Source organism: Octodon degus, unplaced genomic scaffold (assembly GCF_000260255.1).
Source record: "Octodon degus isolate 3935 unplaced genomic scaffold, OctDeg1.0 scaffold00021, whole genome shotgun sequence".
NCBI lineage: Eukaryota > Metazoa > Chordata > Mammalia > Rodentia > Octodontidae > Octodon > Octodon degus.
In genome coordinates, this window is record NW_004524597.1 from 12,044,560 (window position 1) to 12,065,696 (window position 21,137).

Consider the following 21,137-nt stretch of genomic DNA (forward strand, 5'->3'; position numbering starts at 1 on the left):
CTGTGATGAGTCCTCAGGTCTCATAGTCACAGGCCGATGTCTAGCTCTGCTAAGACTTGGCTCTTGGGTTCGCAGTGCCCCTCAGTCCGGTCTCCTTCATTGCTGCAAAAGCCACCTCCCTCGTAATTTGCCCGCGACGCACGTGACCGCAAAGATCAGCGTCGCCTCCGCCGCCGCCGCAGTGCTCCGCCCTGAGCTCGCTACTTCCGCCAGGCTGCGCAGCCCCGCCCCCCAACTGCAGAGAGCCAATCCACGCGCACGCTGCTTGGCCCCGCCCAGGCGCCCTCCTCGGCGCGCACCCCTCCCTCCGCTCTCCCGCCGGCCCGCCCGTCAGTCAGGCAGGCAGTGGGTAAGAGTGGTAGTTGGCTTCTCGGTTCTCCTCATCGTTGTCCTTTCTCCTTCTCGGTTAGCGGCGGCTGCTGCACGGGCTGCGGGGCAGCCCCTCCGGGAGGCGCGACAAATTGCTGAGCGGGAGCCGCGGAGCGTCAGTCCAGCGCGGCAGCAGCGGCGGTCCGGCAGCCAACATGGCGGCGGCGGCGGCGGGAGCGGGCCCGGAGATGGTCCGCGGGCAGGTGTTCGACGTGGGGCCGCGCTACACCAACCTCTCCTACATCGGCGAGGGAGCCTACGGCATGGTGTGGTGAGTGTCCGCCCGCAGGCCCGGCCGCGCCCGGCCACCCCACCGCTCCCGCTGCAGCGGACGCAGCCGAGGCCTTGCCTGTGCCTCAACCCTCCCGCTCGTTGGCGACCCCGGTCCCAAGTTTCTCGGTTCGTGTGCGGGGATACTCGGCAATGCCCTAGGATGGGTGGAGCTTTAGGTGTTACTCTGGGCGCTTCCCGGGCCGGCCCTTGCTCACTGTTGGGAGGGGCTGGGGCGGAGGCCAGGATTCGTGGACCTCCGGACTTCAAGAGCGGACTGACCCTCGCGAGCGGAATGGAAGTGTCCCTTTCTTTCTCAACCTGCTAGTACCATGGCCTTCTTTTTGACATTCGCGTGTAAAACCAGAAATTCCATCAGATGATTGTGGATGGTGGCTATGGCTGTGGTCTTGAAAGGCATTCACCTCCGTGTGTTGTAGAACACCGAAATAATACTTCGCGTCTTTCATCCCTGTTAAGCTCGAACAGCTTTCATTAAATATTTCTAATGTTGCTAATGGTGTTTTCCTGCTCAGGCTTTCTAAAAAGCATTAGTGGTACCAGTGTTGGTTGTGGAATATTTCAACCTTGCAGTTTTAAAATGGATTTGAATATCTTACTGAATTCTTTTGATTTATTAAAGATGTGTTTGGAATTCGGCCTAATTTGACTTTTTGCCCCCATTACCCTAAATGAGCTTTCTTAACAGCATAAGCGAGGTTTTGATCAGTGTATATGTGATCATACTGGAATACTTGCATAGTCGCCTGCAGGTATTCAGTGATCCAGATCTCTCAGAAACGTTTGTAGAGTGATGGTGACAGTATTGTATTATTTAGAATGAGCTGGCTATAGTGTTACATGGTGAAGAATGTTGTGTTGATGAAGAATTGGTAGAAGTTAATTCTCTTACACATAAATATTAAGCCTTTTGTGTTGAGTGAAATAAACATTTATTGAATTGCCTCATGGCATGTGCTGTTCTCCCTGTGTTGTATCTGGTTAACCGTGGAGGAAGGAAAAAGATAGTGACATTCCTCTTTCAAGTTGGAATGTATTTTTAGGTGAAGTTAGTTCCCAGGTCTCAAAACTACAATCAGACTTAAGATTCTGGACTCCTATTTCAAATGCTGCACCTCTTTTCAATACAACCCTTAGTGTTACTAGTAATTTCAGAGTTTTGATATATTTTATTGTTAATGTTCTTCCCGAAAAGGCTTTTTAATCATGAATATTCTCGTGTAGGAGCAAAATGCTTCCCAGTTTACAGCAGAAAAATTTAACTCGAATTCAAACTTGGGAGCCAAAAGAGAAATTAAGTCAGGCCTTAAAAAAAGAAGGGCCTAAAAAGTAATAGAAGGGGCTGGGTAGATGGCTCAGTAGAATAAGTGCTTTCCTGGGAAGCACAAGGGCCTGAGTTCAATTCCTGGTTCCGCAAAAAAAAAAAAAAAGGTAATGGAGATAAAATACTGCCCCTAGTATCACTTCTTTTGTTGCACATCTCAGTACTCTTGTACCTGCTAGTAAGTATAACAGTAATTGTGTCTCCTGAGGCTCACTATTGCTGCTGACATTCTATTGCCTCTTTAAAAATTAGCTTTAGAATAAATAATTTAGAATATTTTTTCCTTATCTGGTGATACATTTATTAGTTTGAAGATGATTTAGATCTGGGACTTATTTCTGTTGCTGCTGCAGATTTACTTGACCCAACACTTTATTCAGTTGAAATGCTAACTTCTCTTGCTGTAATTTTCCTTTGCTCAATAAAATATAAATACAGTGGAATATGAATCCTGGGTCCAGATTAGAGCCTTTTGTGTTCAGGTTGATAATACTGAATTTTTTTTTTCTTATAGATAGATATACTTTATTTTTTAATTAATTAAGTTGAATGGGACATTTTAGGTATACACAATGATAACATACATTATAGGAAATTTTTACCTGTACATGATATAATACTGAATCTTTTACATTTTTCATTATTAGCATTTGATCAATGTTGACTAATAGTCTTGGATTCATGGATGGATTGCTTCTTGGCAGAAATGTTAATATTGAATAGCAGCCTATTAAGAAATTTAATGTTGCTGTGTATGGTGGCACATGCCTGTAATTTTAGTACTTGGGAAAGCGAGACAGGAGGATCTTTTTGGGTTTGAGACCAACCTGGGCTACAAAATGAGCTCAAGGCCAGCCTGAACTATGAGACCCCGCTCAAAAAGACAAAAACAAAACAAGAAATTCAATTTTTCCAGAAGGGTTTAAGGATTTTGAGCTATTGTTTAGCCTTTACCCCCAACTTTCTGAAGTACTTCATTAGAAATTGTGTCTGTTTTCTTCTGGTTCCTTTCCTAATCATGTGAAGAGTATGCTACAGATGAAAAGTAGGGCCTGAGTTGGGCCTTTAAGAGTGGGCGTGATTTTGATAGACAGATAATAAGAGCAAGTGACAGCTTGAACTGTGGAATCTAATTCTGGAAAAGTACTTAGGTGACAAACTGTGGAGGACTATAACAGCAAACTTGAGTTTGACTGTATTGTACTGTATTTGTACACTGGGGAAGCATTAATTGTGGAGGATCACGAGGATGGTTCTTGTAAGAAGAACATTTGGCTCCATTTTGTCTAAACCTGGCCCTATTTCCGTGTATTGATATGCACAGAGCTGGCTAGGATATTTCTTTTCTTCTCAGTTTATTTTAATCAATGCAAATGGGTCTAGGTGAAGTACTGATGTGTAGCCTTTAAAGTAATAGGACAGGTCATTGATGCCTAGTCTATAGCTCCCAACTAGTATGTGTGAACTTTGCTGTATAATGTCACCACACTGCTGTGGTTGAGACTTAGATTTGAGAAAAAAAATCTATGAAGATTACACATCAAAGCTTAAGTGCGAGATAGTCAATCTTTGATAGGAAAATTACTCTTTCTGTATTCTCTCTCTCTCTCTCTCTCCTCACTCCATGTTGTAGAGGTACTATTAGGCTTTCTACACCTGAGCACTTCCTGCCTTTTTCACAGTCACTCATTCCTGAGCCACTTCTCTTTATAAATTAATAAAACCCAGATTTGGCCCTGGATTGTGGCCTTTGTTCCAGTTAGATATTGTTCTAACTGGATTTAGGGCCTCCCTGGCTCCCTATAACTACAAATATGTCTTAGTGTCTTTATTTTCACCATGGGTTGTGCTGGGAGTGGTGGATTGGAATTTTGTTGGGATTCCAGTAACTTTTCTCTTTTAATAATTTTTTTTTGGTTTTGTTTTTTTGTTTTGTTTTGCGGTACTAGGGATTGAACTCAGGACCCTGCTCTTGCCAGGCAAGCACTTATTCTACTGAGCTATCTCTCCGGCCCTTTTAAAATACTTTTTTTTTTTTACTTTCTCTTTTTTTAAAAGACTTTTTTTTTTTTGGCGGAACCGGGGATTGAACTCAGGCCCTTGCGCTTGCCAGAGAAGTGCTTATTCCGCTGAGCCATCTCCCTGCCCCCCACTTTTTTAAATGCATTTAGTCTACAGGGTCTCACTATGTAGATCAGACTCTCAGACTCCTGCAGTGATGTTCCTGTTTTCAGCCTCCCAAGTGCTGGAATTACAGGTGTGCGCCACCACGCCCAGTGCCTAGTTTCAATCTCTATCTCAGTGATCCTGGAGGGCAGGGGTGGGCCAGGTGCCCGCAGGCATGCTGGGGATTAAACCCCTGCTGCGCTCTGCCTGAGCAGGTGGGTTTTTTTTTTTTTTTTTGGTTTTTTTTTTTGTCTGCTGAGCTATCTGGCCGGCCCTTCCAGTAACTTTCTCTTGAGATAACAAATATAAACTCCACTGGGCTGCAACAAGGTCCGGGGAAGGCTTCCTATAATGAATTTTTTTGAGAGACAGACAGATGGCCAATTTTGAAATTTTAGGGGAAGGTAAGTCAATACTGGAAATGATAGGAAAAAAAACTGGAATGAAGGGATCAGGTTTTGCAAACTCTTCCAGAAGTACACTAATCCATTGCCAGTAGAAGGTAGCAGGTAGAGATGAGGGGCCTTGAATAGACAGAAAGAGTCACAGACACTCTTGTGACACAGTATGCAGAAGACTTTCAATCTTGGCAAGTATGGATAGAAGCAAAAGAGATGGGACTTAATAGATAAAAGAACAAGAAAGATGGGATCCCCCCCCCCCCCAGGGGTTGAACTCAGGCCCTTGCTCTTGCCAGAGAAGCGCTTATTCTACTGAGCTATCTCCTGCCCCCACCCCCAAAGATGGGATTTGTAGTTGAGATTTCTATTTTTGAGATTTTTAAAAAGAGACAAGGCATGGTGATTGATTAGGGACCTACATTCTCCCCCTCCCTTTGTCCTTTTCAGACAGGGTCTCACTATACAGTTAAGGCTTGCCTTGAGCTTACTTTGTAGCCCAGGCTAGTCTCAAACTAGAAACAATCTGTCTGCCCCATTTTGGGATTACAAGCATGGATCTACATTTTCATGTCAAGACTTGAAATTTGGAAACCTAGGATGAAAGGGTAACTGTAGTTAAAGTAGGTTTGTAGGAGAGAAATAAATAAATAAATAAATATTTATTTATTTATTTTGTACCAAGGATTGAACTCAGGACCTTGTACTTGCTAGGCAGGTACTTATGCTACTAAGCTTGCTCCCTGGCCCCTGTGGGAGAGAAGTAGTGAGTTCTGATGTGGACTTTGTTTGTGATGCCTGTGAATAGTTGAGCTCTAAGGAAACCATTTTCAAATTTGTAGCGGGAGCAAGAACTGGAGCTGAAAATTTGTGTACAATGAGTGATAGATAAAATCTTGAGCAGAGGAGCATAAGTTCTTATTAGAGGTTATTGGTTAGGTAAAGTGCAAATCTGTTTTATATATTTCTCTTTTATTGATTTTTTATTTTAGGGAAGGGTCTACAGGATGTTCAGGTCATGTCTCAGCACACCTTGGGGGTGGGTCCAGCACAGCAGGCCCGGGGATTGAATCTGCTGAGCTTTTTGGTGCACCCTCTCCTCTTTTATTTGTAAAACCTGTAACATTCAATAAATTTTCAATGGAGTCCATTATCCAGAAAGGTAGGATAGAAGGACTGAAGACTAAGACTAAGGATATATATATATATATATATATATATATATATATGAGAAGAATGGTGGAAATGAGGGGAGAAATTGAAGCTGTATGCTTGGTTGTCTTATTAACTAAGGTTTGACTGTTTTGAGTTTGAAATAAGGTGATTGAGAGGTCTGGGGACCATCTGCACAGAGATGCTAATTGAAGCCCTGTGCTTGGACAGATAGAAAAGATCTGAGAACTGAGTCAAAGGAATGTTGACCTTTAGGTGTCGATGGAGGGCAAGTTAACAAAAAAAAAAGAGGAAATGTGGTCAGAAATTAGAAAACCCAGAGTGTACTTTATTAAGGCAGCCTAGGACACTGACCATCAAAGGATTGGTATTAAATACTGCAGAGGGCAGATAGAATGTAGCTATTAACAAGCTGTTGAGTTTGTTGACTTTTCACTTTCCTTTAGAAAAACAAGATGGAGGGGTCGGGGAGATGGCTCAGTAGGATAAGCGCTTGACTGGCAAACGCAAGGATCTGAGTTCAATCCCTGGTTCCGCCAAAAAAAAAAAAGAAAAGAAAAACAAGATGGTTATTTTATTTTGGTCACATCCTGATGGTACGATATTCTGTGCTGGTAAGGGTATGTGATTATAGGGGTCTAGTAGAACTGCTGTATTGTTTATTTTATTTTATTTTTTTATTTTCTGGTTTGGTGTTTTTTGCTGTTATTTTTGGAAAGTAAATGACAAAGTTAACCAGGCTGGTCTTGAATTCATGATTTTTCAGTTACAGCCTACCAAATACCTGGGATTACAAGTGTGTACACTATGCTGAGCTTGCTAGGGTTTTTTTGGTTAGTTTTTAAACATATGTTGTTAACTCTCTTAACCACACTGCAAGGTTTTTCTTTTGTTTTCATCTTAAGGAAGAAATTAGAGTAAACTTAACCAAGACACATGATTAGGAAGTTATGTGACAGCAGCCCATTCTGTCTGGTTCCTAAGTGATAATCAGTGATTAGAGTTGAGGGGTGGGAAATGTAGCTCAGTGGTGGAATGTTTGTGTAACATGCACAAGGCCTCAAGTTTTATCGCTAGCATTAGAGTTGAAAAATTGATGATTTCAATAAAGAATATCTGTTGTCTGCTTTTTCTTGGATAGCTTTTTAGCCTTCTTTAAAACTATTGACACAAGATCATTTGCTTAGAAAATGTTTTTTGAGCATTTAACATGTCAGGATTCACATAGTCCCAGCACATTAGTACCTTAATCCAAATTGTGGAATTACTGGTGTAGTAATACAGAGACTATACCAGTGCTATACAAGAAGAATATATGAACTACTGAGAGAAAACTGAGTAATGCAAGGCTTTCTTAATATGGCCTTAGAGATTTTTGAAATTGGTTGATGTATAAGTAGGAGTTTGCCTTTAAAAGTGTTTTCTAAGAACATGGAAATATACATGAAAGGCACAGAAGTATAAAAACAGAACTGGTCAAGAAAACAAATTGTATGAGATGGCTAGAGCATAGAAAAACCTTATGGAAAAGGCTAGCAGATGTTGAGACAGCTGGAGTAGACAGAGCCATATCTTGAAGGACATTGTTTACTGAAGATTTAGACTTGATCTTGTTGGTAATTTGGAATCATCGAAGGATAGATTAATAAATTTTGTTTGTTTTTCCTATCCCCCCACTTGGTCTTGTACATTTTTTGTCTACTGTGCCTGCTTGCTGTTCTTGGTACTTAACTAGTGGTGCTTAAAAGAGATATTTCACTCCTTTTCCCTAGGTGCATTTGTAACTTGAGTAGGGGACTTTGCTTTGTCACAACAGAGTGTGTCTGTGGGGGTTGTTATTGTATGCAGCATCTATGTGGTCAGTTGTGCTAAACGGCCTACAGTTCATGGTACAATCCTCCACTGGAGAATTGTCCTACCAAGATGCTGATAATACGCCCCTCTAACCAACCTGGAAAATGTTGGATCCTGTTCAAGTCCTTCTTTCCTCTAAGGGTTATCTCTGAAGTTTGCCTCACAGCTCTCTGCTACTGTCTTCCCTGTTTCCTTGGAACTCTTCTGGATAGTCATACCACCTGATTGAGACATGTGAATAGCAGTGGTATATGTCTTATAAGGCTATAGAATCCAGAGATGTGGGTTGAGATTCTTAGATTTGGTTGGTGTTAATTTAATAAAGAAGTCTCTGCTGGGCATGGCATGGCATCCCAGCTCTCAGGACTGAGGCAGGAAGATTGCCTTGAGTTTGAGGCCAGTGTGAGATATTATATAAGAAGTTCATAGCAAGCCTGAACTACATAGTGAGACCCTCTCTCAAAAACAAAGACAACCCCTCAAAACTCATGTACCCTTTTTAGAATCTAAAAATGTGAGCAAACCCACTTTCCTGAGCAGCACAAAATGTAGTGTTTCTGAACAGAGTTTAGAGTACAAAAAAACTGTAAGAACAAAATTAATTTGGTATTAATAGGAGGCCCAATAATGTACTTTTGATAGTTAGCTGTAACTGTTACATTATTCCCATGAATTTAACTTGTGTTTTGTTTTCAGTTATTATAAAATAATTCTTATGAGAAGCATCCAAATTGCTTGAATTTTCCCAGGAACCATAAGTAATTTATTCCTCACTTTGCTCACATTAAGGTTCTTACTAATTAAAAAATAGTTGATTTCCCAATAAACATCCAGAGCTTCCAGCATTCAGTCTACCCCACCCACACACTCTAGGATTGTTTCTTCTGTCTTGATTCTTCCCTTTTACTTCTTGGGGTCCCACAAGAGGTACCTGGGAGCACATTCAGTTGAAATGGCCCATATTGAACCAGAAAAAGGAAGGGAGATTCCAGGAGGATTCCGACTCCAGACTTTCCGAATCCAAGCAGAACCATGGGGAAAAAAATCTAAAGTTAACAGTTATATGAAACCATTTATAGAGTTCCTGTTTCATCAACTAAAAATGAAAGGATTGGGTTTTCCTTGTAGTATGCAAACAGCCTCCTCCCTTAGGAGCTTTATGCCTGAGTGGAGAAGTATTCTGTGTACCACACATACTTCCTTCATTGAAGCACCCCTGCTTTTTCCTTCCTTGCTCTTTTCCTTCCCCTGCTTCCTTCTTCCCTTCCTTTTCCCTTCTTTCCTTTCATTCATCTGTCACCTTGACTTATGTAGTTATTAAGATTAGCAGGGTAAGATTCCTTTTTTGGAAAAAAGTTTCAGTTGCCTTACAAGCATTAGGAAACCAACAAAATAGATACTCTGCAAGGTCCCTCTCAAATATTCAGTCTCGAGGCAGGCTCTGGGTTTAGAGCCCACAACTAGTGGGAGTTGTGAAGTATAGGTGTAGCAGTGTGTCTAAATGGGATATGTCATGACAAACCAGCTGACTGACATTAGTTGCAAGCTTGTATTGTTTTAGGTAATTTCATACTCATTCTCATTTCATCCTCATCTTTGAGTTTTGGTTGTGTTTTTTTTTTCCACTTTACAGATAAAGAAAACTAGGTTCAAGGTAACATGTCTGTAAAACAGCTGATATAGTAGAACTGAGGTTTAAACTGAGACTTACTTGGACCCCAGAGCCTGTGAATTTGACTTTCCTGTGTTACATCAAACCATATGGAAAATGCACATGTCAGTATGAAATGATTGTCATTGCTAACTCAGGCTTGAAGAGGAGACTGGAGGAGAGTAAAACTGAACGTGTTTGCGGTGGGGTAGGGTTAAAGCAGTTGAGTATTAATTAGGACAGTGTCAATCTCTTATCTGTCTTCTATCAGATACTTTATATTCAATCACTTAGTAAATGTTATTAAATATGTATCTGACCTATGTGGTAGATGGTGTTTACAGTCCAGTGGGGAAGTAGTAACATTCACTGAGAATGATAAGATGGTGACAGCTATCAGAGGATAAAAAAAGGTGAAGCCAAGGTATTCTTAGTGGTCAGTGAGGGTTTCCTGGAGAAAAGGGAGTTTAAGCCAGATGGAATCTGTAGGATGACATGCCAGTAGTTGGGTAAAAAGTGGGGTAATATGCTGGAGTGTTGTAGACACTCTTGTAGAGAATGGATTGTAAAATATGAGGAATTTATTATCAGGATCAGTGCTTTTTTATGATATTGCAGAACAGGAAGTACAGTGAAAGTGTCAAGTATGGTTGGAACCAGGAACTATGTCCCTCTTTACAATACAGAATCTTTCATCCTGAATCTCTGCAGAGCTGTTTTGTTTCTTTCTCTTTTAATACTTCCCAGTGCTCTTGGCAGGAGACAACTGACCCTGTCTAGCTTCCTAAAGGTATATGTCTTCAATTCACTTGACTGCCAGGCTGAGAATACTCTGATGATGGTTTTATGGGAAGAGAATCTTACCCAGCCTGGGAGATGTCTACCTCTGACCTGAGGCCCAGGGTGAGGTTATTTTATAAGTTAGGGCATCCCCAAGGTCTAAGAGGTGAATTAGCCAAAAGAAGTCTCCAGACTCAAAACTATTTGCTGCTGTTGTAGCCTGTGGAAAAAGAGGAGAGGTCTTTAAGGCAGATGGACTAGGGTTCCTCTTAGGGCTGTTTTGCCTTCCTATCTGTGGTGCAGTGGGATGGGATCTTTAAAGTTTATTTAATACTTTATATGTATATATGTGCATACATATACAATTGAGACATACTCTGGGTCTCTGAATCATGGTGTTTACACTCACAGATTTAACTAATAGAAAATAAAAAATATAAAAGAAAAAAGTTGCACCTGCACTGAATATGGACTTTTTTTTTTTTGGTGGAACTGGGGGTTGAACTTAGGCCCTTGCACTTGCCAGGGAAATGCTTATTCCACTGAGCCATCTCCCCTAAGATGTTTTCTTGTTCTTATTTCCTAAACAGTGAAGTATAACAACTGTTTATGTAGCATTTACTTGATAATAGTATTAAATATTATAAGTAATCTAGAGTTGGTTTAACGTACATGACAGGATGTATAGGGTTTTATATATATAAATACTGTGCCATTTCAGCGTCCATAGACTAGTATCCTGTGGGTGTCCTGGAACCAGGTCCTCAGTGATTATGAGGGAAGACTATGTCTGTGTTAAGAAGCCTGACTTTGCAGTAAATACCTAAGAACTCACTCTGAGTCACTTCTTGACTAGATTTTCTGAGGCCAGAATTCCTGATCCCTAGCGATACCCCTCACTCCAGGATTTTACCTTCCTTCTTCTCTTTATAGTTGAGTGGGGAATAGGTGGGTTTTCTTCACTTGTATATGTTCCCTTATACATGTGGCAAGTTAACCAGCCTCAGTCTTTTTTTGTTCATGTGCAACAATGGAATATAGTTGATAAAGACCTCATAATGTTTTGAGGAATTAATGAGAGAGTTTTGGTGATACTTGCTTAATACCTCAGTTGCTATTTCCTTAAATTAACTGGGCATGGCAAAACCTGGATCTTCCCTCACTTCATGTCTGGAAATACCCTCCTGGATTATAAAGCAGCTTGTGTAGAAGTAAAGATTGGATTTAGGTCAGAGAAATTATGTATCAGGTTTTAGTTGTGTGACCTTAGGCAGCACACACCCATTTTTTGGTTATAGTCAGAGGGCATCTTCTGTGCAAGCCTGTGTCTCAGTTATTCTTCCCATTGCTGGGACAAATACTCAACATCCAAAATGAAGGACGGAAAGGTGTATAAGCTCACAGTCACTGGAGATTTCAGTCCATACTCAGCTGGCTCCAAGGCAGACTGGCACATGGCAGAGAGCAGCAGTTCATGGTGGCAGCAGAGAGCACAAGCAAAATGGAGGAGTCACAGCAACAATGGCAACAGAGAGGAAGTCTGTCTCTCTGTTTCACTTATGTTACAGGGGGCTGTCCACCCCAGGTTGGGTGTAGCACTCACACCCATAATCCCAGTGGATCATGAGTTGACCTTAAACTCTAGATGTGTGTACCCCATGACTGTATGAGGCTCTGGGGGGGGGGACAACTAGACACAAACCATAACAAACTGTGATCTTATTATTATTGTTAATTAGTATTTTGAATCTTTTAGGACATGTATATCATCTGCAAATCATATTTTTTGTTTCTTTTCACTACTTAAAATTTCTTTTCCTGGCTAGACTTCTTTACAAAGTTGAATAACAGTTGGGATAAGGGAGTATTTCTTCAGGAGGGACGCACATGGAATATTGAGGGAGGAGGGGGACACCCGCCTAGCCAGCCAGATCAGCCGAATCAACCCTGGTGATCAGTGGGGTGACAGTTGTCGCAGCTAGATTGCCCTCACATCAGGGATAAGGGGGTATTTCTGATGTTAAAAGGAAAGCTCTTTTTGAATGATATAGGCTGCTGTTCTCTCTTTCAAGTTTTTTTGACTTTTTAAAAAAATCCTAAATGAATTTCTACCCATTGTTTTTTTTTTTCTTTAGCCTGTTGTAAGTTTCAGATTATAGCAACAGAGTCTTTAATACTGAACCAATTTGGCATTTCTGGGAATAAACTCAATTTGGTCATGATATGTTGTCATTTATTATATAATGCTGGATTTGGGAGGGTGGTAATGGAAATCGAACTTTGAACCTCACACTTACCAGCCAAGTAATGCTGGATTCTGTTTACTAATAAATTACTGGGGTTTTCTCTTATCAGAACAAGACCACCCTTACAAAATGAGAGAATGTATTCCTTTTGCAGTCCAGACTTAGGTGGATCTTTATGTTTGCATGCTTTGTTTTTAGTGGGAAAACGTTAAGCTACAGTTGAAGTTTCTTAAAAAACTGGTTATATAGCCAAGTATGATGGTACATGTCTGTATTCTCTGCACTGAGGGGAACTGAGGCAGGAGGACTGCAAGTTTCAGCCTAGCCTAGGCAATTTGGTGAGACTTTCAAAACATGAGGGCCAGGGTTGTAGTGAAGGCCTTGGATTCAATCCCTACTACCCTGCCTACTCCCCCACACCAAAAAAGGTATGCCACTGTTTCTATTTCTTCTTGATAAATTAATGTTTTTCTACAAATTTATTTCACATATTTTTATATTAATTTGGTACTGAGGATAGAATCCTGCTCTTTCCCATGAGCTACATCCTCTGCCTTTTTAAAAAGTGTTTTTATTTGAGACAGATTCTCACAAAGTTGCCTAGGTCAGGCTTCAATTTACTATCTTTTTTCCTCAGTCTCCCAGAGTGCTGGGATTACAGTTATGGGCATGTGCTATCACCACCAGTAGTACTTTTAAATCAATCCATCTTGAATTTGCTGAGGCCTTGCTCCAGAGTAGAGTACCTTTTACCATCTTCCCATTCATAGTTAGGTTCTCTCTGTAATGGTCCACATGTCTGTTGTATGGTACTCCTGAGTTTGCCTGTTCTGTTTGCTGCAGCTATACATTATTCTCTTTCACTCACTCTGAACAGACACTGCACACTTCCTAATGTGTACAATCTTTCTCAACTTTGATCCCTCTGGATCGGCTGCTTTCTCTTCAGTCTCTCCCTGACCCAAGCAAAGATTTTGACTTTTCTAGAGCATTTGATGTAGGAAACAATTTTCTTAAAAGTGTCCTATACTTCTTTGTTGAGACACCTCTAGTTTTTCTAGGTATTTGGCCTTTTTTTCATAGTTGTTGGGCCCCCCTGTGTTCCATACAATCTCTGTGGGTGACCTCATCCAAATTCCTAAGGGCTGATGACTCTCTAGTCCTAAAAGTAAAACAAAATCAAACCTTTACTTCCCTTCAAGGCATCTTTCTCTCCTTTTGGTCTATGACTCCACTTCCACCTCCTCCTTTCTACTTTGCTTGGCTGGAACTATCCTCAGCAAGATTTTTTTCTTTTTTAAAGCCTACTTAATCTTGTACCTTTGTGTCCTGTACTTTTTCCTTTTCATGTATCTATGAATCTAACATGTAAGGTAAGCATAAAATTAAATTTTATTAAAAACAAGTCATTTATATAACTATTTTCCATTCATTACGCATTCATATTGTTTGAATTTTTCACTATTTTAAATAATGCAGATGTAAGCAGTTTTAGTACAGTAGCCCCCTTTATCCCACTCCTTTGAGCCTTCTTGGAACCTATATACCAAATATGGAATGACTAAATCAAATTTTAAAAACCCTTTAGTAGTGTGTGGCCAAATTGCTCTGCAGAAGTGACATTTGGTTTTATGCTATCATTAATCTTTCAAATAATTTTTCTTTTTTTAAAAAAAATGTTTTTTTATTTGGTACAGGGTCTTGCTACGCAGCTTAAACTTGTAGTAATTCTCCTGCCTCAGCCTCCCTACCCAGCAGTGGGATTACAGACATGCTACACTATACAGTTTCGTATGTGGTTTTGGTGGCCAGATTGGTGCTGGGCCAGTGTGGCATGTGGTACTGGGGATTGAACCCAAGTCCTTGCACTTGCCAGGCAGGTACTTATACCATTGTGCTATCTCCCCAGACCTAGAAGAATCTTTCTATGCTTTTCTCTTTCTTATTGTAACGGTTATTTTTTACTTGTAATTGAATAAAAATAAGGTAGCTTATATATAGATGAGACCTTAAGTTGCTTTATCTTTGGTCTATATATATATATATATATATATAGAGAGAGAGAGAGAGAGAGAGAGAGAGAGAGAGCGCTAAATCTTGGGCCAGTGAGATAGCTCAGTGGACTAAGTACCTGCTTGCGGGCAGGCACAGGGACCAGTATTCTGGAACCACATGCCTGTGCCAATGGGCACTGAGACCAGGAGTGGTGGAACACATGTATAATCCTAGCCCTGTATAGCTGAAAACGGATCACTATGAGTCCAAGCTGCATAGTGAGACCCTGTACCAAATACATTTTGAAAAAATAATGTGGATAAAGCTAAATCTTTTCTAAGATTTATTCCTTTATCTGATATCTGAACTGTCATATACAGCCATTTATCTGTTAGCAGTTGTGTGTTAATCTTTGTTTCCTGAAAGCTATCAAGCATTTATATAATGAAATTCATCAACTAATTCTTTATTGTGTATATAATCTTTCCTATTACCAGAATGAAGTACGCAGTACCTGCAACTTAAAGGAGAGGTTTATTTTTAACTTAATTTTAGTGGGTGTCTTAGTTACTTTTCTCTCATTACTGAAACATAATACCTGCCACCCAAAGTTAAAGAGAGAAAGTTTTACTTAGCTTAGGGTTTGTAGAAGTTTCAGTCCATAATTGGCTAGCTCTAAGGCAAGGTGGCATGGCAGATAGACATTGCAGAGAAGAAGCAGTTGATGGTGGTCAGAAGGTAGCAAAAGCAAGCAAGGGATGACCACAGCTCTTTCTGTCTCTTATGTCTTATCCAGGCTACTTGGGGGGAGAGTAACACTCACACCCTTTATCCTACTGCCTTTGATCCTAGCATTGCACCATGAATCAGTTCCAGTGTCACACACTGTAATAGATCCAGCCACTTCTGAAAAAGCCCCACCTATGACTGTGTGAGCCTTTAGGGGACATCAAGACACAAGCCATAACAGTGAGTTTAGTCTATGATTGGCAGGCTTTAAGGAAAAAACAGCATTGTTGAAGGGCCTGGTAAAGGAAAGCTTCTCACCTACCTCATGGAAGCCAGGAAGCAGAATGAGAGAAGGCTGGGACAAGACCACACCCTTCCAAATTGTGCCCTGAGTGCCTACCTCTAAGTAGGCCCCAACTCTACCAAAACATTTAGCTACTGAGCTCATCAGTGGGTGAACCTGGTAAGTATACTGCTCCTATGATCTAATCTCCTTTCAGACATATGAGACTTTGGGGGGATCTTTTAGATCTAAATCATGACATTGTTTATTATTTCAAAAGTGGTGCATACACTAAGGTTTGTAGCTTTTAATTTAGTTTTTTTACTCTGGAATTTTTTCCGGAACCGGGGATTGAACTCAGGCCCTTGTGCTTGTCAGGCAAGCACTTATTCTACCGAGCTATCTCCCCGGCCCCAGTGGAATTTATTGTAAGGACACTTCAATCCTTTATTTTATTCCATATTAATAGTTTGTTTTATTAGTATTTACTAATTGCTTTCCACATTTAATTTCACATTGTCATACTTATACATATTTATGTTTTTCTGGAATCTTTTTTGGGGGTCTAGTTTAAGTACATGTGGCACTTTTTAAATTATTACTTTTGTTTTCCCCAGATGTCTTCTTTCTAATTCCTTAGCAAGACTTGTCTCAAGTCCTTATCATCTTTCCTGTTTTTATGAAGTGGGTTGGTCATGATAAAAACTATTATCAAGATGCCATTTCTCTTCTGCCCCTTTCTCAAAGCCCAGAGCTAGTTTACCTCCTTTCTCCAGGGTCCTATGCCTTATCTTGGTTTCTGTTAAGCAAAGGAATCTGTCATGTCAGACTCTTTCAGATGTTGACACTTGAAATAGTGACCTAAAAAAAAGGTGTTGGAGAATGTTAAAAAAATACCCTTTTCCCTCTGATGTTAATTTGGATGCTATAAATATTCACCCTTCTAAAAATGTTTAATTCATTTAAGTGTATTCAGAGTTTCACTGTTACTACTATCACCTCAAAAGGATATCCATTGATTAATACCAATTAACTATTTCCCCATTCCTCTAGCCCTTGGCTACCAGCTCATGTCTTCTAACAATGCAAACCTGAGTGGTATATATCTTTTTATATTCTTACTTCCTTGTTTGTCTGCATACTTTTGTATTTATTTTTACCAGCCCTGGGATTACAGGTTTCGGCTACCATACCCGGTCTTAGTGTGTGTGGGGGGGGTGTAGAGAGACATGGGCATGTGGCTCTGGGGATCGAGCCCCAGTCCCTGTGCTTGCCTCAACAAGTGCTTAGTCTGCTGAGCTATCTTTTTGACCCTGTTTGTTTTTTTGAGATGGTCTCATCATATAGTTCAGGGTTGCCTTGAACTCATTATGTAGCCCAAGCTGGCCTTAAACTTAGAGCAGTCCTGCCTCAGTCTTGCAAGTGCTGGAATTACAGGTGTGCACAAACCACAACCAGTTCCACATGCATTTTGTTGTTTTTAATATCAGGATTTACTTTTCAAGATTATTTAATACTTGGCATTGCCTTTGTAAAATAAGCTTGGAGAAGTCTGGGCGTGGTGGCACACACCTGTAATTCCAGCTCATGGGAGGTTGAACACAGGTACTACGAGTCTAATCTATGTAGTGAGACCCTGTAGACCCTGTACTAAAATACAAAAAACAAAAGCTTGGAGGGGCCAGGGAGATAGCTCAGTAGAGTAAGTGCTTCCCCTGACAAGTGCAAGGACCTGAGTTCAATCCCTGGTTCTGCCAAAAAAAAAGCGTGGAGAATAATTATTTTACTTAATTTTCTTAGGCCCAGATATATTGTTTTACATTGTCTTTTTACATTCTAGATTTTTGTCCCTCTGCTATTGAAGTATTGTTACTCCTTTTTCTGAAACTCTTCCTCTTAGGTTTAACCAAATTGGTAGGCACACTGTACTTTATTTTCACCAGTGATCTTTGTTTTTTCAAAATTGAAAGCACTATATAATTATATTCTTTGTTGCAGTTTATAAACAGTGTTAATTTATGTAAGCCTCAATTGTGGATTAATTACTTTCATGTTTTCAGCTATGAAGGTTTTACTTGTATTTTCTTTAGTCTGTTCTGTCTGACTTCTCTCATGATTACTATCAATCACTTTATAATTTGTATTCTGCTTGACTCATTCTTTTTAAGCTGTTTCTATTGTTTTCTCCTTCATAAATTCTTTTCTAATGTTTGATAGTTGTACATATTTGTTATTATTTTGTGTTTCTCTATAACAGGAGCTCCTTAACTATAATGGATGAACTCTGATCCATCTTTTTCTCACTTCTTATAGGCTGTTAATTCTGCAAACCCTACTTTTTTCCTTGGCCTTTATGATCTGTTACCATTCCCAGCTCCTGGGTTACCCTTTAATATTCACTTGTGGTGTTCTTTGCACTTGTGTCTTATCTTTGTTACTTGTTCATAACATGTTTATTTTGTTGAGCTTTAAAAGAAGCGTTTTCAGTCCCATTTTTTACTTAGCTTTTCTGAAAGATGTTTTTTCAGAGAGGATTTTTTGGATACATTCTTGTGTAATGGAAAGAAGATGGAATTCAGAGAAAAGGCAAGGGAATGAACCCAGTATGGATGGCTTTGGCTAATGTTAGATCTTGACTTAACGGTAGAATTAATGCTTTAATGCTAGATCTTAATAGTAGGAATGGATTTTTAAAATTTTAGATAATTGTCTTCCTTCAAAAGGTTTAATTAATTAATTAGTGATACTGGGGATTGAACTTGGAACCTTGCTCTTGCCAGGCAGGCACTTAATGCCACTGAGCTATCTCCCCAGCCCAGTTTTTACATTTAATAAAACATAAGAAAAACTAATGCAGTTTACAGTGTCCAACTTAAAAAAATATTTAATGATTGTTTGAAAATAATATAACAGGGAAATGAGATGCAGTGTGATAACAGTTTTCAGGTGGCACTGTATTGGCATTTATATTGAATTTAAAAAGTGAATTTTCAGAAACTGATTCTTGCAAATAACCCTACGTGTGAGACACAAGAATTTATTCCATTGTAGAGTGGATAAGACTGAAGTTCACAAAGGTAAAGAGAAGTGTCCGAAGTTTAAATCATTGAGCTGTGACAGTGTAAGAACTCCAGTTCCCTGAGCTTTTCAACTTGACTAAATAAAACCTGAATAGATGTAAGTTAATTTATTTAAAAACATGTCACTATGTTGCTTCAGTAGATTCTGTGGAATCAGTGATGGCATTAGGAATTCCAACAGATGTCCTAGAGCTTGGCCATTACTCTAAAAGTGCATGAATTAAGTGTTGTGGGCATGCCTGACGGTTGGTCAAAGCTGGGCATAGTGGCACATGCCTATAATCATAGCACTCTGGATGCAGAGATAGGAGGATTGATGAGAGTTTGAATCCAGCCTGGGCCCCATAGGGAGGTGTTTTTTTTTTTTTTTTTAACAGAACTAGGGATTGAACTCTGGCCCTTGCACTTGCCAGGCAAGTGCCTATTCTACTGAGCTAACTCCCCGGCCCCTACATAGGGAGTTTTAAAGCCAGACTGACTACATAGCGAGACCCTGTCTTTTTTTTTTTTTTTTTTTTTTAAAGACATTTGGTTAAAAGCTGCAACATTGCCATTATTTCTGGCACTGTTTCTGTGTAGGTCTTTGAGTTTGGGAACAGGTATATAAACTCATAGTTCTGCTTGATCAGTCTCTTAGGGAGTTCTTCTAGGTCTCTAAAGTCCTTTGGTAGATCCTTTGTGCATATGTCCAGGTTTTTAAAGACAAACCAAAATCAGGATCTGGGGGTCGGGGAGATGGCTCGGTGGAATAAGCGCTTCCCTGGCAAGCGCAAGGGCCTGAGTTCAATCCCTGGTTCTGCCAAAAAAACCAAAGAACAAAACTAAATCAGGACCCAAGGAGTAGAGAACTAGCTTGAAAATTTTGGAAATCATCAAGAACAGGGGCAGTGCTGTTGTCCTCAGAAACAGCAGGCCTCATTTCTTCAGCACATGTCTGCTTCTTACTCGTTTGTAGAAGAATGCCAGGATTCGTGTGACCTATGCTAGCATCTTCAGCCTTCTGGACAGACATCCAGCCTTTTTCCTCTGATGCATGACCTGGAGTGTGTGGCCCAGCTCTGGGTGCTCTGAAGAGAGGAGCTCATTGAACTAGCTCAGCTTTGCATGAGGTTTTTTTTTTTTTTTGTTGTTGTTGTTTTCAGTGTATTTAGGACAGGGTCTACAGGGTCTCATTACATAGATCGGACTCATAATGATTCTCCTTTTTCAGTCTCCCAAGCACTGGGATTATAGGTGCGCACACCATGCTTGGTCTCAATCATCGTCTCAGTGCGCCCTGGGTCCAGGGATCCAACTCTGGCCACTGCACTCAGTCTAAGCAGGTGCTTTAGTCCTAACTTTGCATGAGTTCTGTCTGGGCTGGATATTACCTTGATCAGGGGCAATACTCTCAAGAGCATTGACAAAATGAGGTACGTCCTGTGGGTGTGGGTGTGTTGACTGGCAGGTATCCTGAAAGCTGTCTGTAGGAGAGAATCACCTGAGAGAACAAACGTTTAAAAACCCAGATTCCACCTTCCAGATATTGTTCAGTTAATAGATGTAAAGTGGCCAAACAGTCATATCTGGGAGGCCAAGAAAGAAGGATCTCAAGTTCAAGCTCACCCCTGTGCAGTATAGTGACTTAGCAAGACCCTATCTCAAAATTTTAAAAGGGCTGGGAAAGTAGTTTTGTGCAGAGGCCCATCTCAGTAGATGGCCTCTACATTTGTTTTGGTTTATCCTTCCTGTATTTCTTTTGTACACATACGTAGTTACAACTGGATGTGGTTGTGCATCTTAGCTGGTTGGGAGACTGAGGTTGGAGGATTACAAGTTTGAGGCCAGCCTGGGCAGTTTATTAAGATCTAGTCTCAAAAAGGATAGGTTGGTGGTAGAGCACTTGCCTAGCACACATGAGACCATGTTCAGTTTTCAGCACAGAAAAACAAGTAAATACATGTATATACTTTCTAATTATTCTTTCTTATATGAAGTATAATATAAATCTCTTCTGTACTTTGCTTTTTTCACTTAACAGTTTGTATTGGAATTCACTTTATGTTTGTTCTTATACAGTTGCAGGATACTCCACCATGTAGATGACCATGGTGTATTCAGCCTTTCCAATATATGGACATTTAGGAAGTTTCTAATATTTTGCAATTACAAGTAACATTGGAGTGAATGATACGGAATATTTATATTTTCACATCATTGGAAGTGTATCTTCAGGGGCTGGAGAGACAGCTCTGTAGAATAAGTGCTTGCCTGACAAGCGCAAGGACCTGAGTTCAATCCCCGGTTCCACAAAAAAAAAAAAAAAAAAAAAAGGAAGTGTATCTTCAGAGTAGGTTTCTAGGGGGTAGGACTGCTCTGTCAAGTAGTAATAGGCACATATACAGATTTTGCCAAATTGCTCTCTGGAAGGGTTGTGTAGTTTGCATTCCTAATAGCAATATATGAGTTATTTGCATGTATTTTAAAAATGTGTATATATGAATTTTGTTCAAGATCTTTTATTGTATACTTTCTCTTCTGTTATGATGAATTACAAAAAAAAACTAATTGCAGAAACTTTAATAGCAAGAAATAAAATTAGTCTTTTAGAGCTGGAGATTTTCTTACTAGTGTTTTAGAGCTAAAATTATGGATTACATTTTCCCACTTTACCTAGTTTAGAATCTGTTATATAGTATCTTACCACCTGCTTAGTTGCTCAGGGAGCTCTTTTCAGTTTAGATGATAATACAGTATATGCTTCAAGTTTCAGCCTTTACCCCATCTTAGGGAGTGGTTTTTCCACACATGTCTAAGAC

The 21,137-nt window shown here is 40.1% G+C and overlaps 1 protein-coding gene across 1 annotated transcript in view; it reads left to right on the forward strand.

Moving 5' to 3' along the window:
• The first annotated feature begins 302 nt into the window (after positions 1–302).
• The window catches only part of Mapk1 (mitogen-activated protein kinase 1), a 108,962-nt gene continuing 88,127 nt past the window's right edge, over positions 303–21,137 (forward strand). The window contains exon 1 of the mRNA XM_004627958.3: positions 303–640. Coding sequence (XP_004628015.1) covers positions 525–640 — 116 coding nt within the window. The 5' untranslated portion in view covers positions 303–524. The remainder of the gene's footprint in view (positions 641–21,137) is intronic.